Below are 18,303 nucleotides of genomic sequence, written 5' to 3' on the forward strand. Positions count from 1 at the left end.
TATTTTTAAGTTGCTGTTTAAATATTTTTAGTCTTTAGCCACTACTTTAATAAACTTTAACTTCCGGACGCAAATACCCTTCTGCTCATGTCCTTAACTTTTGAACTTAACTTCAGGACTACATGTCCTTAACTTTTGAACTTGTAACTCTAAGTTCAGGACTACATGTCCTTAACTTTTGAACTTGGAACTCTAAGTTCAGGACTTCAAGACTACATGTCCTTAACTTTTGAACTTAACTTTTGAACTTGTAACTGTAAGTTCAGGACCAAGTGTCCTTAACTTTTGAGCTTGTTAGTCTAAGTTCAGGACCTATTGTCCTTAACTTTTGAGCTTATTAGTCTAAGTTCAAGACCTATTGTCCTTAACTTTTGAACTTGTAACTGTAAGTTCAGGACCAAGTGTCCTTAACTTTTGAGCTTGTTAGTCTAAGTTCAAGACCAAGTGTCCTTAACTTTTGAACTTGTAATTCTAAGTTCATGACCAAGTGTCCTTAACTTTTGACCTTGGAACTCGAAATTCAGGACCAAGTGTCCTTAACTTTTGAACTTATAACTGTAAGTTCAGGATCCATAACGTAACAGAAAACCAAACGTTATTTGTATCTTTTCACAAAAAAAAATAATAATAATGCAATTTACATATAAGATTGATGTCAAATTACACAACAGAAAGCTAATAACAAAAAAAACAACTAAAAAAATAAAAGACAACCGAACCTAAGAGAAATTTTCATAAAGCACTATCTTTTAGTAGTAATTAGCCATCTATAGATACCGTTTGCTATATTACGGATTATAAATACCTTTTCTGTGGTTATAAGATGTATTTGATGTATTTAAGCTATTGTATTCATGAATACAGTAGCAAAAATAGGCGTGAATCAGGGAAGTCCAGCTAATCAGTTGTTGTATTCGAGTGTATTCGACTGTATTCATGGAGTGAAACATGGGATTACAACTGGACAGATTATTGTATTCGACTGTATTCACGGCGTAAAATAGGGGATTACACTGTTTTTAAAACGGAAAGTGAATCAATTAACATAATAGACTCCTAATATAACTCAACAAACTCAATTATAACACACAAATTTTGTATTTTTAGTTATAAAAAAGATTTTCAACCGAAAAATAACCCAAAAACATAGCAATCTTCAGAGAAATTATATAATACATCTGAATACATAAATTATATTAATTAAAAAAAACATATGAATACATTCATGGCATATAGCGAGACAGTGAATACAACGAATTCATAGAATACAGCGGGATACATTGAAATACAATGGAAAAAAAGATGAGTGAATACAATGAAATACATGGAATACAACGAGATACATTGAATTACAATGGGAAAAAAAATAATGAATACAATGAAATACATGAAAATTCATTGAAATATATTAAGAGAAAATCAAGTTGCTCAGCCCCAAAACTCCGTCGTCTTTGTTCAAGAACAAACCCTAATTTCCGGCGAATCTGTCGTTCATCGGAAGCCGGTAGTAAAAAGGGTTTCTAAATAGGTCGTTGGATCAGACAGTGTTGAAGAGGAAGATCAGGGTTCCCAAATTACGATGTTTCTTCAGATTCTTATAAGGCTTTCAGAAACTCAATGATTGGGATTGGAGCAGTTATTCTTATTCTCGTTGTGCTACTGGTGGTTAATCCCAATCTGGAGAAGCACTTCGTTGAAGCCAGAGAAGCACTTCGTTCGGGAGACAAAGAAGACAAGATAGACTAATAGGTCCACTTTGGTAAACGTCAATCCTAATCTCACCGATATAAGTTGCTTGAGAAATCTTTGAAAACGCGTCGCCTTGGTCCGGAGATGGTGCCGGAGCCGTTCAAAATAGACTAATTGATAAAGAAGAAACTTACTTTTATCATTATTGAATAGCGTATCAAAGTAAAGAGAGAAAGAAAATAGTGTAACTGAATAGCATATATAGTGCCTTAGGGGTAAGAGGTAACCAAAATTAAATATTTTGCTATAAACATTAAAAGGTATCTATAGAATATAATTTTTTTGAATGATAATTATTTTAAAATAAATAAGGTGTTAACCTTTGCTATATTAGGTAAAAATTCCAAATTTTAACTCAAAGAAAATGTAGGCGACCGAGTAAAAGTGAAACTTACGAGTTATATGTTGAGCCCGTTGGCCGAGAGAATTTTTCTTTTTGGAAATCAATATTTGGACATAAAATTTTCAATTTTCATTTGAAAATGAGTTTGAAAATTTAAAAAACTTCAAAAAACTGTTTTTCAAAATTTTTCACTTAGATCACTCACAATATAATTAAAAAAATAACTCAAAATTATATTCATGTCCAAACATAACTTTAATTTTCAAATACCATTTTCACTTGAATTTTTTAAAAACTTTTTTTAGACATTTTACCATTCTTATGTCCAAACGCCCACAAAATTTCATTAACCAGAAGTTTAGTAGAAACTTCTTTTACATAATTTTGACTAATTTCTAGGAGCTTTAACCAAAATTATCCCTTATATTTAGGGATAAATCTAAACTAGTCTTGCATCTATCATCCAAGTTTGGTAAAGTTGAGCAAATAGTCCATTTAACGGAAGACTCAAACGGCAGTTACAAATTTCACAGCTCCTTCACAACAATTAGTCTTTGCTGTGTTTTTGTATTAGTTTTTCTTTTTCCGTCTAATATTGCTCCTTTGCTGGATATATGTCCCAACAAAACATTTCGGCGGCCCTCGAGATATACTTGTTGTACTGTCGCACAAGGTCTTTTTAACATAACACGTGTCTCCTCAGCTGTTAACATGACAATGACCATTTTTATACGTGTCCACTTTGCTATATATTCGACATCTCCTAATTATCAGTTGCTTCACGAAAATTGACTAGGTAGTATACCAATCAGTCAATTAATTGTGAGAATGGTAAATCCTTCGAGGTCAGTGGATCCTTTAGTTGTCGGAAAGGTGATCGGAGATGTTGTCGACATGTTTGTTCCGGTGGTTGAGTTTAGCGTAGAGTATGGTTCCAAACAAATATCAAATGGAGTTGAAATAAAACCGGCTGCAGCTGCACATAAGCCTAGACTTCATATACAGGGTTCTCCTGACTCTAATAATCTTTACACCCTTGTAAGTCTGCCTACGCCTACTAGTACTGCCTTCACTCCCAAATATTACATTACTCTAGCAAAGTGAGATTAAATGAGATAAAAGAGTATTTTAGACAAACCTGCCATTGAATAATAAATAAGTGCAATTTAATCAAACAACTTTTATTATTAATGTTTTAGAAGTGATTAAGTAATAGATATGAATTATTTTAATCAAATAACTCTTATCAAAGCGACAAGTCAGTAGGACTGGACGGAGAACCTCTCATAAAAAAAATCAGAATTCGCCGTACAAAGGTCAAGATTTCGATGAAGTTGAATATCCATTATTAATTATAAAACCGTTTGATTTTTTTAGTAGTACTGGTGTCAATTTTTTTTTTCATACACATTTTGAATAGAATTATATCGTTTATGAATGTAAGACATATAGGAGCAGTGATTATTAGGGAGATAAAATTCGAAGAAGACTTATTGTTGGGTCCGATATGGGATAATTCGCAGGTTATGGCTGATCCAGATGCTCCTAGTCCCAGTGAACCGACTTTTAGAGAATGGCTCCATTGGTACTTTAATTTGTCAATTTATTTTCTCCTTCTGCCATGCAAATAGTCCACTTGTTTTAGTTATCTCAACTGGCCATCCTTTTTATCGATCTATGCACGGATAGGATAAATATTTTTTACTCAGTTTAGTTTAACTTGTGATAATAGTTTACTTAGGGTTACTTTTTAATGCTTATTAAAAGATCTACTTATAGTTACCTTTGAATTTATCTTTGTTTTCGTACAACATCTTCTTCCTAAATACGGAAGCAGAAAGAACCTGCATGGTTTTGATATTGAAGTAGAGAAATAATAAGTTGTCTTAAATGGTGTGGTACTATTTCTTGCAGGATTGTAACGGATATTCCAGAGGGAGGAGATGCCTCTGAAGGTAACGTCATACTTACAATTACTGTTAGAATATACTATAAGTCATGCGTATTGTTATAGTATTCTTTATGAACAATTATTTATTTACTTGTTTAAATTCAATAAAGTTTCATTTTAAATAGATCATGTGTTGGTTTGTGCGTCCATTGCTTACATAGTAGATGATTTAGTGTATAGAGTTTAGCTTATACACGGAAGATTAAATCATCGGTTCTTGTAAGACATAAAAGTTAATGTTCACAATCTAATGATGGAATTGGACAAATCATCGGAATGATTGTAGCACAAGATTAAATATAATTTATCTTGATTATGAGAATGGTTTAATTCCAACTTCTTGTGCTAGTACATTTTGTATGTATTGAACGGATCAAGTAGAGATGAGTATTTTATACTGACTTTATAAAATAATTTCTCTAGTCCATTTAATGTACTTATACTCTTAATCCTGATATAATTATTATTAGCTGTGTATGTCACTTGTTGTTTTGATTTATTAAAAGGCGAGATTCTTTTGCGAGTCAATAAGCATGGTAAATTGGATAACAATGATATACATTGGCGAAGTAATAATTAGTTGATGAAATCCATGTCTCGATTTTGAGATTGATGATACTCCTTTATGAAAGCTTATAAGTTTTCATGTGTAAACCCGGCCGGTGAATTTTGTATCCGACACATGAAATAAGTTAAGTGTAAGTCTAAAGGAAGTAATCAATAAATTAAATAGTCAGTAATTTAATTTGATTGATTAGTATCTGAACCTTAACATGGGGAGTTAAATAAGGTTTTATGGAAGAATTTCGAAATTGAACTAAGGAGTGCAATTACGAATTTTTAGTGGAATAATTCGTAATTTATTATGATGGAAATTAGTTTCAGAATTTCGAAATTAATATCATAATAGGAAGCCTTGTTAATTAAATTTTGTGGTCCCTACTGTGCCTAAATAATAGAAAATAGTGGAAACTGTTACTTAGTGGGAAAGAAAATGTGGAAACCGTCCCTTAGTGGGAGAAGGAAACCTAACAGGTTTTGAAAACGGTTTTGACCTAAAAAACGCAGCTATATATATGGATATAAGGGCTGGACGTTTTTTAGATGATTCTGACTGCGGTTTCTACTAGAATTTTGCCCACCCAAAATTCTCTATTTTCGGTTATTGTTTGGGTAACACAGTAGAAGACTGTGGAAATCTGCTAGTGTGTTTTCAACTGAGGAACTGGAGAACGACCTAGATTTGTTGTGTTTACGCTTCAAGAGGTAATCCTAAAATCTCCATACGTGCTAGTTGTTTAGATTACACGTGAATAAGATTCTGTTATTGCTTCCGCTGTGGTATATATTCCAACAATTACGACTAATACGGCTTTAATCTGTATAACGTAAAAAGATTTTTTTACGTTATTGGTGTAATTTAATTTATAATGCTATTTCTACCAAGTTGATAGTGAATATTGCATCTTGTAGAAGTTTGCCTATATTACCTTATAAGCCGTCTGATAATGCAAATATTTTTTATTCTATCAGTACATAAAACTTGAAACTTTAGCACTATTTCTTCATGTGATGGGGTTGCAGGAAGGGAGCTTACGGAATATATGGGACCTCAGCCACCAACCGGAATACATCGATACGTGTTTACTTTGTTTAGGCAGACGGAGGCGGAGCAAGTGCCCCATAAACCACCAGCAGGGCGTGCTAATTTCAACACTCGCAAGTTTGCAAGCGACAATGGACTCGGTCTTCCTGTGGCTGCCCTCTACTTTAATTCACAAAAGGAACATAATGCTGCAAACAAGAAACGTTAGCTAGCTACGTTTCTACACTATGTATTTATCATGTTGCTATAGGTTACATATGATCATAAATTACCCTATATATGTGTGTGTGTGTGAAGATATAGCAATGTAATCTTGTTAGCGAAGTACTCTTTCTTGTATCTATACCGATCGAGTCATGTATAGCTGTGTTTATGTACGTACAATTATATCTATAGGAATACATGTCATGTTTTATTATGACTTGTTTCTCTCTTGACTCATGATTTTAACGTAACTGTTTTTTATACAATGCAAAGAAACTAGTGTTTAAATTTGTATAAAAAGAACTTGGGTGAGCAGTCACAAGAAGTAGCTATTGAATTTATAAATTGATCAATGAATGTTGTTGCGGACAAACCAATATTGTTAAGAGAGCATAAATTGTAGCAATTAAATTATGGACATCTACAGAAGCATCAAAAGGACCCTAACGAAGCATGTACAATGAATATTGAATATACGATTTCAAGGCATTTTATGTGTTCAATCTGCCACTCGCAAGATCTTTGATTTTCATCTTCAGATATATACATAACCAATTGTTGACGAGCGACAAGGATCTAATTAACCTAATCAATGTCCGCTCATCCTTTCTTTGTCGAAAAATGTACTAGATCCTATTCCCTGGCAGTATGTAGCATGAACCTGCAACATCTATGAGAGAGCGTCAATCAGTTTTGAAAAATATGAAGTTGCATCCTTGCTATCTTATTAAAAAAACAATTATCTTTGTACAGTCTTCTACCAAGTCCTAAACTTACTATTGCATAAGTAGACAGACTGCATATAGATCATCTCTCAAGAGGTCGGCACGAGGTCGCGAATCTCTGCAATTGCATTACTGGTCCCATAAACAGCCATTTTCTTCACCTGCTAGACACATTATAAGAGGTATATTAATCCAATCCTCAGAGGCAAACCCAGAATTTAGAAGTGGCAGAGGCACCACTATGTTTAATATTGTGATGACTCATGCCAGTTACTAGCTACAAAGTTTGGCGTATCACTCTCTTATAACTTGATGATTTTAAAAGGTCCTAAATTTCGATTGTTAAACGCTGTTGGAATAAAAGTTTTATACATAAGTTACACTTAGTTGAACGACGACATGAGATTTTGATGATAAGAAATAAATATAGGTAATAATATAAATCAAAGAAGTGACTTATTTTTTGCAAAGTGCAAATTAAAACATGTGACAGGAAAAAAAAAGCACATCATGTGAAGTGGTTAAAGAAATAGCGAAATGGGAAAATCAAATTCAGAAAAGAACAATTAACAGTGCATCATATGTCAAAACTCATATTAGCGGGAGAGATATGTCTGGGGCTTTTTGAGGGAGGGGTCTAATAAAAAGAAAATGAGTTTTGGAGGGGCAAACTAAAGAAAAGAGCCAAAAAAGGAAAAGGAGCAGAAACTACGGGGAAAAAAGCCAAAAAAAAAAGATATATAATCACTCAACTAAAAGCAAAAATAATAATTCATTGCTGGAGCTGGGAATAGAACCCCAAGTCATCCAGCACTAAGCTACAAACGCGACCAGTGCCCCCAAAGCGTCGCTTAAGTATGAGGGTGCCTAGTTAAATATATATTCATTTCTTATCGTATACCGCCTATACATTCATATATATATAGAGAGAGAATTTTTTGTGAGCTTAACGGATGCCCGTGACCCCCTTACCTTCCGTGTAGGTCCGCCTCCGCAGGCAATCATCATGGATTGTACCATACACGAAAATGACATAAGGTTTTCAAACATGAGATCTACTTTGGACTAGTGAGCTGGCATATGTAAAAAAACCTGGATGTAGGAGCATTTTTCTTTTGAATTGTAAAGCTAGATCTAGGAACAGAATTACAAACATTTACCTCAAACAACATGCTTTTTGCTACTAAACATGAAAGCTAACAGAAGTCTTAGACAAGCATAACGTCAAACAATACCATGTTCGGGTTTCTACATTATAGCAGTTTGAACCTGAGTTTTTAGCAACTAAAACAAAGAGTGTTGTGAAACTTGCCTCCAGCACTTTTCCCTTGGCTTTGTGGTGCTCAGGAAGTAGACGAATTTCATCAATTATGTGGATACATTCAGCAACATTTTCAGGCGAGATGAAGTCCAGAACAACATTGATGCATGACTGTAGACAGTGAATAGAATCTTATGTCAGTTATAATGCGCTAAAGCCTAAAAGAAACAAAGCGCCCAGATACTGACAAATATACATATGCGACTAGATTCAGTTGAGCTGGTAATATGCACACATGCAATTAATGTTAGGCTGGTCTAAGGCTCTTCTAGACAAAGAAGAGCTAATTGTAACTATGACACAGCTCACAGCATGTTTTAATCAGAACATGGAAAAGTAAAATTGTTGCAAAGTTGGATATGGTGAGAATTGATTTAAAGTTGTCGCCGAACATACTTTCTGATTTCTTTTTCTCTCTGGATAAGTAATTTGCAATGAGATGTTCACAAATAGTAATATACAATTTGTAATCATGGTCTTACGTGCCAGTAACTTCAACTAACAGTTACCATCAATCACTGCCGTCAATGAAGAGAAGCTTAGAAAAGAGCCAAGGCTCGTTTGCTCTTAAGTGTAAACGCAAAACAAAGCATGGGCTTGAGTGAAGAAAGTCGCAAAGGAAGAAATATGCTTGTAATGCAAGAGAAAATAATATACGGATTACGGTTTACAAACTCGTTTTTTATAAAATAGGGCTTGGGTTAATTTTAAACACAGAAGCGGACGCTTCTTCTCGCTTCACCGCTTCTCGCTTTTTACAGAGAAGCGGTCGCTTTTTCTTACCAGAGTAGCTTCAAAGACCTGAAGCGCTACCCTTCACGCCTCGCTTAAAGCGATGAAGCGAGCGCTTTTTTAATCACTGATATGGATAACAGAATTGAAAATTTACAATAAAGTGAAATATATAGTAAAAATAACGTAAATCAAGTTCAAAACGATAATTTATGATTCAGATGCAAAGATGCATTTTAAATTTTAGGTTTAGGTACGCTGACTTAATTTCTTATATTGGATTTCTAATTTCCTATTCCTAATCGTTCGATCAAAAGTTTCCTATTCCTAATCGTGAAAATTGATATATCAATTTGCCAACTATATAAGTATATATATTGTTTAGTGTCGTCCTATTCAAGACAGAGCCCATGGGTAAAGAGGCGCACAACATAGCGCCTTGGTGTCTGCACTGACGTGCCACCAAAGCAAGGCAAAGCGCCCAGCCTGCTTTGCACCTAGTTTCAGGGCCTAAGCGTTCCTCATCCGATCCTTCAAAAACACTGCCACCAATAAGCTTCTGTTAATAATTTTGCAAATTAAAGAGAAATCTACTTCGTCATAAAGAAGTTACAAAGCGGAAGAGTCACCTTAAACGAACTGTCATTTGAATATGGTGGGATCTATTCAATTGATCCAGATAGTCTTTGCTTATAATTATCTCCAAGTCTGACATTTCCTATGTATTTATTTATCCGTGACTGACCAGAAAAATTCTGAAGAAGATATAGGAACATACTGTCCTTGGTCAATGGATTCCTCTTTCTGTTTTCTAACTACTTCATGGGGTTAAAACAAGAATTTGCAGTTCTTAATTCTATCTTCAGACTATCCAATATAGTAAACTTCTACATGAGCAGTGAGGAAATCGTGTTTGTGGGAAGATGTATGAAGGTCATCACTATAAAGGATACCTTAAGTTGTTTGACTTGATATGGACATCCAGCAGGGATGAGAATCGCTTCTCCAAGATGTTGTTCAAAAGTCCAAGGTTGAACATCTAAAAAGTTATAACATTAAGAATTAGTACTAATTTAATCCAAACGATAAAAGATAAAATAAGACAAAGCAAATATACCAAATTCCTCCTTAAGCCTCAATTTGTGGAATGCATCAAAGAAGAAACTTCGATCAAGAATTGGGTGAATAACCTGCAGCAGGTACATGCCAAAGATATGAAAGATTAAGTTAATTTTTATCATCATACTCTACCTTTACCATGAAACTCTTGGTACAAAGGGCTTTACTTGTTTGGAATAACCAGACGTGGAGGTGAACTCGCTAGAATGCCTTCTGAGGTACTCTAGAAGCTTTGGGACATCTTGTCTGCGGAAAACATCCCACTGAGCACCTGAGGGTTTTGCTTCTTTCTTTACACTATCGACATCTTCAAAAAGATAATCACTGTCTGAATCTTCAGATCTTTCAACAGATCCAGAGCAGAACAGTGAGACATCAGACTCAAACTCTGAGTCATTTTCATTGTCACTGGAGCTATTGCCATCTTGGTCTCCATACCTTTGACCATTTAGTGAGTCAGCAGAGTAGAAAGGTCGTTTAGCAATACCATCAGGCAAGTGGCCTCCAGTTCCATCCTGCAGACAGGATTCTTCTGTATCTCCACTATGCAGAGATGATTTTCCTTTCTGATCACTTGAGTAGCTGGTAGATTCCTTGTGATCTTGAGGCTTCTTATTTTTCATTAAACATTTTATTTTTCTTATTTGTTCCTTTGAAATGGGAACATCGGTAGCACATGCAAGAATATTAACCTGAGCAAAACCCAAGTAATATGAATCAAAATTTCAGTAGTCATCTCACATGCTAGATCAATCTTTATTTCGGACTGTAAGAGGAAATCACATTTAGAACCGAGTAGTTCCAGTCTACTAAAATTTATATTTTTCATGCTACCTATGTTGCCGGGACTCTCCGAAATAGCTGTCGCACCTGTGTAGGATCCTCCAAAAATGCACTACTTTTGGAGGATCCGACACGCACCCATCGATATTTTTGGAGAGTCCGAGTAACATAGCATGCTACATGTAACTGAAGAGGTTGGGAAAAGAGGGGGGGGGACAGGATGGTTGAATCACTAAAAGTTTCTATGAACTTTTCCATGCTATATTAGTGCATCTTGTACGATTACTAGCTAGTAGCTTCACAGAAGCAGAGACGTGTTTCATCTTTCGAAAATTAGCAGTCACAGAGAAGATATAATAGATAGGACAGCCTCAATGTTCAATTGCATGCAGCCAAGATAAGTAAATAAACCAAAAATATATATAATAGCAGAGAATTAGGCCTACCACATCATAAGATTCACAACATAGTTTAGTGACAAATTCTGCTTGCGATACTTCTTCAGGTCCACCATAGGAAATATAGATTGAAGGTCCCAAATCTGTTTCTGGCATTTCCGGTGGCAGTTTAACTGCTAGATTTAGAAGACCAGATTTTGGATTCATATACTCTTGAAGTGGCAAAGCCCTCAAGACCTCCGCATGGTGAGCAGGAAACTGTTCTTTGAATAGATGGGAAGAAAGCCATGCTCTAAACTTTACCATATCGCGCTGCATTGTTGCATGTGTTTGCCATTCAAGTGACCCCATAAATATCTGCTTTCTAGCTATTTCAACCTACAAACTGCAGATTATCAGGCCATGATATTCTTTTTATATAAATATGTACACTTTCAGAGACTACTTCATTTAAAAAAGAAAAATGTAGAAAATCAATGAGGATAAGAAAAAAGTATAACATCATCAATTTAAATGATTCCTTACAAAGCACTAGTACAACACAAAATAATTCCTTTAAAAAGATGCTGTAGCTATATTTTTACTCTATATATCTTTTGCCTTTTTATTTGTTAATTACATTGCGTGAGAATTAAGTTTAACTTCCAAGAACATTTGGTCGCCCTCTTTAGAATGTTTTATTATCATAAGTATTACACAATTATTTTTCTCTTCCTTTTCTGTTTTTAAAAATGGTGAGAATGCAGGGTGGAAGACTAATACAAATAAGATATATAGATGATAGATCCATCATAGTACTAATCCCCCACCCCCACCCACCCACCCACCCCACCAAAAAAAAAACTTTCTAAATTTTACATGATACTATCATTTTTGGTCTGTTCCAAATAGATTGACACCTTTTATTTTTGGGAACTCTTTAATCTTAACATGCCCGTTTTGCCGTCAATTACACGCTCTTAGAGGAGTTGGCAGGCATGCCGAAGACAATCAGATTCTTAGGAACTTTTGTATGTCATATATATTTAGCTCATGCATCAAAACCTTTCTTGCTTTTTTTCTTAAAATTCATGTCCAGCCAAACGCTACCATATAAATGAAACATAGAAAGTAGTCCTTACTGTCCTGAACTGAAGAGAGAAGTTCATAGACAGCTATGTTCTTCAGATCGTCTACCTTTATTAATATCAACCAAGAAAAAACATACTTAACAGATAAGAATATCTAGGGGAAGAGAACAAATAAGATTGTGCAGCTTCGTTTCAGACTCCAGCTTTTTCATAATTAGAATTATTTAAAGGAGAAGCGCAGTTCTCATCTACATGAATTTAGTCCATGCATCCTTCTGATTTATAATTAAGAGTTAGATGACTATAGCACCCAAGGATTGGTCGAGCATTCAATGAAGTGGGTGAAAACCATGGAAGGACTAGTGTTCAAAATCCCACAAAGAAAGAAACGGTAGGTGATTTTCTTCCCGTTTGTCTAAGCGTAGGGGCAAAGTTACCCCTGTATTGGTAGGAGGTAGCAGATAGTCGGTGGAATAGTAGAGGCACAAGAAAGCACTCGGACACCTCCGTTATTACAAAAATAAAAATAAAAAGGTCAGACTATAGCCTATCCCAGCCGTTCTTCCCGTTCTGGAAAGAGAGAGAGAGAGAGAGAGAGAGAGAGAGAGCAAAATTTGTTGTTCTGATAGAGATTTGCCTTTCTACCCCAACTGATATCAACCTTATAAACATAACTTTGTCAATTGCATCCTAAAATATTGTAATTTAGAGGTTAAGTTCTAGTCAAGGGTGATGATAAAAGAAAATTCTTGTCAACGGCCCAGAGGACATAGAGCATTTTATCAGAGATCTAGAGAAGAGAGCATAAAGTACCTACCTCACACCAGTCCGAGTGATTTTGTGCCTTAGCTGCTTCTTTATCTCGGGAACATTTTGACCTTTTCTCAAGGTAAGTGCAGAACATAACAACAGGATCCCAAGACAAATCAGGAGAATTTCGAAGCACATTTCGTACTATAATAGGATGAGCTTCACCCCAGTGTTTCTGAAAGTGTTCAAGGTTTTCTTCACGGAGATCCTTTATAGACGGACAATACAGGAACTTGTCCCGCGAATCTTGTCTCTCAGCCACTTTCATGAATGAATCAAAAACAGCATCCTTGTGATCGCTTCCCCTGCATAATGAGCAAGATGAAAAAATGTGTTCCGCGTTCTGAAAGTTGTAGCTGCATAATATTGATTCAGCGCTGATTTCCAGTTCCTTGATCCAAGCATAGGGAAATACACATCTTAACTCCAGGATGCTATTACTACAACCGCCGTATTCTGCAGGGGGACAAGATATACTTCCATCAGCACAAGCTTGCAAGTAATGTATCCCCGAGAAACTTTGCCTTGAGGTGCTAGTATGCTTCATCCTTGATGTTCGCTCAAAGTTAGAAGAACAAGCTTGTTCTTCATTAGAACCATTGGATTTGCAATCTTCAGCTAAGCTTCCACGACGGGACGCCCGACAACAATGTAAGCAAAGGCTATATGAACACTCAGAGCAGATTCTGTGGTAATCCAGAATGGAGGTTTTGCAGTTACTACTGCTCAGAATTAAAATAGCATGGATAAGACAGGCAGCGGGTTTAATATCCTTACCAACCAAACTTTTCAGGAGCAGTCGACTTACCAGCTATATAACTTTCCTTCTCCTGCTGAAGCCTGCTGAACCTGAATGTCAGGTTGCTGCTTTCCTATAAAATGTAAAATATGAGTAGATGTCTCAAACTCGAAAAAATAAACAAATCCCAGAGTGTCAAGTAATAACAGTACCCGATATCTTTGCTTCTATCTCCACTTCAATTCTCTGCTCTTCATTTATTTTTTCCAGTACAGGAAGAAGCAGGTGGACCAGATGATAAAGTAGCTGGACTTTTTGAACCTTCCTTTTATGCCTACAGAATTCCTGGTACAGTTTTGTTCGTAAACAAGAGAATCAGAATTAGATAAGTACATACAATGGCTCAAATTCAGTTTCACGTTTGTCAGACCTTATGACTGGAGGGCTTCAATTCATTCCTTTTGCAGATCCGACAGCTACAGGCTCCACGGCAAACAGGACATGCCCCTCTAATTTCTTGCTTCTCCAAATACCTAAAACAGATCAAACATCAGAACTTTCACGTAACAAGTTGTTCTTGTTACATATCCACATTTCATCTGAACCTAACAACATTTTAGCAAGCAACTGGCCTGCTTCCAGTTCAGTTTGCAGCTGGATTGGCATCACTTGCAGGCTGCAGCTCCCGCAACCATAGGGGCACAGCTTTAGGCATTTCTGGAATGCAACTTCAAGGTACCATTCCTCCACACATCAAAAACCGATCGTGTCTTGTTTCCCTCGACATCAGTAACAACACTTTCCACAGGGGATTTGCCAGAAGACTTGGCTCATTTGCAGAGGTTGATTAATTGATGTCAAAAACAATAACTTCACTGGTGCCATTCCATCAATTTTAAGTTCGTTAATGAACCTTCATTCTGTGTGCCTTTTGATGAACCAATATTCTGGAAATCTTGCCTTTCCAATCTGACAAAGCTGAAAATTTACTTGAAGGAGAGTTCCCTCAAGAACTCGGTAATCTTCAGCTAAGCTTGAAAAAATGTAGGTAACTGTTAACTTATTCTTACATATCCACTCCCCACCCCACCCCTCTCTCCCAGTCAATTACTATCTTTTACCGGTTCTCATTTGGTTATAAGGAGAGAAACATCCGCAAACATTTACATCCCACGACTTTCCACCCCCCCCCCCCCATACAGTTCCTTTTTCCTATGCTTTTTCTTCTCTAACAGAAAAGACTTTCCAAGCACAAGCTGTTCAAATCACCTGAAGTGGCAGGACACAGCAGCATAGCAGAAGCAATAAGAAAAATACAGCTCACCGTCTTGTCAAATGTCAAGGACATCCTAAATAGTCCTTTTCATTTCTTACCAACTCATAGTTCTAAGATCCATGCCAACAGGTTAAAGTCATTAACATCCTAACTGAATGTCGTCCTAATTTGAGAGTATCAGATGCAGCCAATAAAAATTATTTTACCCACTTATAGCTAGTTGTAAGCTCCTTGAGAAAAGGTTAAAGTCATTGAACAATCTAGCTGAAGATAGTTCAACTTTTAAGAACCAGAATCAAAGGCAGATGGTATAACTTGCCTGCGAATGTATTTAACACTAAAAAAATGGTTTCAATACAAATACTTCTGCATACAGGAGAATTGTGAGAAAACAGGTAACCATACATAAATATAAGTAAATTAGTTCAAAAACTAAGGAAAGCAAAAGATCAAACCTTTCTTTAATACAATCCAGACAGAAGAATTGTTTCTTACACCTCGAACACTTGATCAGAACCCGGTAGCTGCTTCTTCTACACCAATGACACTTCCTCCTGCTTACTCTACTTAAATTCTTCCCGTTCTTAGCAAATGGCACGGCCTAATCACCAAAACGGCCCCCCACATTCATTACAACAGTTATCATGTATACACAACAATAACAATTTGAAAGAACATCAGTTTTTTGAACTAAAATAAAAGCTCACACGAAAAAAGAAATAACCTGCATTGTACTAATTGGAAGGGGTTCAATATTTTTTGATCGGAAACGCCTTAACGAAAAGGGGCTAGAGCTCGAATCCAGGCCTAATTTTATGTCCAAAACAGAACCTGCATTGCTGAAATTCTCTGCGGGTGTAGGAGGAATAGCCATTACAGCATTAGGGAATTCTCTCATCAATTCAGCACTATCATTCTTTGATTCTTTATCTTTTTTCTTCTCTAATTGTCGTTTCAAGAAAACCCGAATCAATTCTAACGGCAAATCCCCTCTTTTAAGTTCCATTCTCCTCAAAGCTTCATCTAATGCCTCTGAAACACAGGGTTTAGGCTTGAGGGGTTTCTTCTTTAATATTCTCAACCCAATTTCAAGAGACCCTTTTGAATTCTGAATCTTGGGCTTCTTCTTGTTTTTCGTACTTCTAATGATTTTCAGCGACTCCGGTACCTTCTGCTTCTTATTCCTGTGACGGCCTTGAATATAGTGAATTTCACAAAGCTTTTTCCCTTCCACTACCCGCCGTTTGCACCGCCATTGCCGGCCGTCCGTTCTGTTACACCGGAGATCGTCCGGCAGAGCACCGTTTTCCGCCATTTGGGTGTTTCAATTTTCCAAGAAAATCCAAAACTTTCTCAGAAAAATCGAATCTTAAAAGTACAGAGTATTCAAGGAGTTTTCTGGGACTAGGGTTTAGTGCGTGACTTTTTTTGTATGTGTGTGTGTTTAATGAGATATTGATAGACAGATAGTGTGTACTTTGTGTGTGGAGTGATGAAAAAAAGAGTCCTAATTTGTCTTGGAGGTTTCAATTGAATCACAAGTGGAATCTATTTGACACTGCATCATCCAATAATGACCCCCTTAAATTCTGTAGTTTTATATATATATATACACAGTATAGATGTGTGCATCTGATCAGTCCCACACAATGAGGAACTCACTAATTCAGACTGTGTAGCTTAGCAGTGAATGAATCAGAAAAAAATTGGATTGCATTTTGATGAGATATGGCAAAATTCAGAGAGACTCTGTCTGTCTGTGAATGAATTTTTCTTTTTGGTCAATGAGATATTGTGATTGATTTCATTTTCTTGGTTCTTTTACATTTTTCAGTTGTTTGAGATAGTTGTTGTTCTGTTTGGTTGAACGATAGAAATGATTTTTGTATTTGACTAAGATTTGTTGCATAGATCAGATTGTTCTCAAAATGAATTTTTCTCTTTTTCACTTTTGGCAGAGAATACATTAATAGGGTTGGTTGGGATATCAGGATTCTTGGGAAAGTTACTAACAAGGGATATCAGATAGCAGTTGGTACGTTCAAATAATGTATTTGATCATGGGTTGGATTTTTGGTATGATCACCCTGTTCAAGTATGGTACTAAGATTCAACAATTTGGGAGTGTGATTTTGTGCATTTTCAGCAGCAAAAATGCTTTGGCATGTTTTGTTCAGTATATTTTTGTATTGATTACTTTTTTCTATTCTTGTTGACATTTACTGATTACAAAATTTCTGAATCTGCTATTTCTCTGTAGACTGTAGCTAAGTTTTCAACATTTAGCAGAATTTAAATCAATTTGTTAAAAAGAGATGGTCTTGAAAAACACTCAGTTATATATATATTTTTGATGTTGAGTTTTTCTGTTGGTCAATTCCGGGATATCAGAAGATAGCAATTTTTGTTAACCTTACTTTTCAAGCAAAATATTAAGACAAAGACATTAACCAACCAGTGCTACTTGTACAGTATATTTGTCAAATGAATATGGATTAATTGTCCTTCAGGAAAAAGCTCTTGCTTGTCATTTCCAAGAGTGGAATTGAAAACTGCGATCTGCATATTCAAATTGGTTGCATTTTGCCACTTCAAATTTTTTTCTCTTTTATGGTTGATGTTGGTGTTGTTTACCCTTAAAATGGATAACAATTGAATTCATGCGCGATTTTAAGGATATGTGGATTGATTCAACATAAATAATCAAGAATATTAGATAAACGAGTTAAAGACAAAAGGAATAATCAAATCAATTGTTACGTTAATGAAACTTGAATTGCCTTGGTTTGCGTGTTATAGTGTGTCCTATTGAATAAAAAGCTTATCTTTTATATAGTAGGATAGTTTCATCCATAGTACAATTCTACAAAAGGTAAAAATCCTACTTTCTCGTCAATTACTGATACGCTACCGACATCGGACAAGATCAACGTCGTGATATCCGGTGGGGTGCGGATATCATGGTCCTCTGTTAGTCGTGTGCAATCGTTGTCATGCTTTCCGAGGTCTCGGAGCTCGTTCTAGGTCCGGGTAATGTTGTCTTATCAGGCCCGATGGAGGCCACTCCATTCGGGCTTCGGTACAAGAAGTTCCCAACTTCGATTCCGATCCCATGTAGTGATATCCTTGCTTCGTTTGACCCATCGGGAAGTCGAGGTATGCGTTAGCCCCGGTTTCACCCGTATACAGTAGTATAAGCTGTTCAAGTAAATATTAGACAGATATCAAAGAACCAGCGCAAGTTCTATATATATGATCTTTGTTAAACGAGCATGGATCAATGTAAGAAGACCAACACGAAATTGATCAAACTATATAAAGTAAGGATTTATAGAAGAAGTGTTTCAGAAACATTGTGAAACCTTCCACAAATTCAAAAACTGAAAAATCTTGAAATCAAGTAATGAGACTTCATCAACCTGCACGCAATGATGTTTTACAAACTGCTGACTGTTTGGTTTTCATTTGCCTTACACA

At 35.9% G+C, this 18,303-nt stretch overlaps 2 protein-coding genes across 2 annotated transcripts; one reads left to right on the forward strand and one right to left on the reverse strand.

The window, feature by feature from the left end:
- The first annotated feature begins 2,852 nt into the window (after positions 1-2,852).
- On the forward strand, positions 2,853-6,067 carry LOC107825606 (protein MOTHER of FT and TFL1-like). The gene is made up of 4 exons (XM_016652484.2): positions 2,853-3,130; positions 3,616-3,677; positions 4,007-4,047; positions 5,628-6,067. Exons 1-4 carry the CDS (start codon positions 2,921-2,923, stop codon positions 5,855-5,857), a joined length of 543 nt encoding a protein of 180 aa, XP_016507970.1. The 5' UTR covers positions 2,853-2,920; the 3' UTR covers positions 5,858-6,067.
- Positions 6,068-6,169: 102 nt separating this feature from the next.
- LOC107827619 (lysine-specific demethylase JMJ28-like) lies at positions 6,170-16,620 on the reverse strand. Its single transcript, XM_075250332.1, has 13 exons — positions 15,551-16,620; positions 15,282-15,427; positions 13,981-14,083; positions 13,763-13,895; positions 13,620-13,683; positions 12,819-13,533; positions 10,980-11,309; positions 9,918-10,442; positions 9,749-9,821; positions 9,585-9,670; positions 7,891-8,010; positions 6,631-6,739; positions 6,170-6,523 (listed from the first exon to the last, which is right to left on the reverse strand). Exons 1-12 carry the CDS (start codon positions 16,139-16,141, stop codon positions 6,668-6,670), a joined length of 2,958 nt encoding a protein of 985 aa, XP_075106433.1. The 5' UTR covers positions 16,142-16,620; the 3' UTR covers positions 6,170-6,523; positions 6,631-6,667.
- Positions 16,621-18,303: the final 1,683 nt, after the last annotated feature.

The sequence above is a fragment of the Nicotiana tabacum genome, chromosome 3 (assembly GCF_000715075.1).
Source record: "Nicotiana tabacum cultivar K326 chromosome 3, ASM71507v2, whole genome shotgun sequence".
Lineage (NCBI taxonomy): Eukaryota > Viridiplantae > Streptophyta > Magnoliopsida > Solanales > Solanaceae > Nicotiana > Nicotiana tabacum.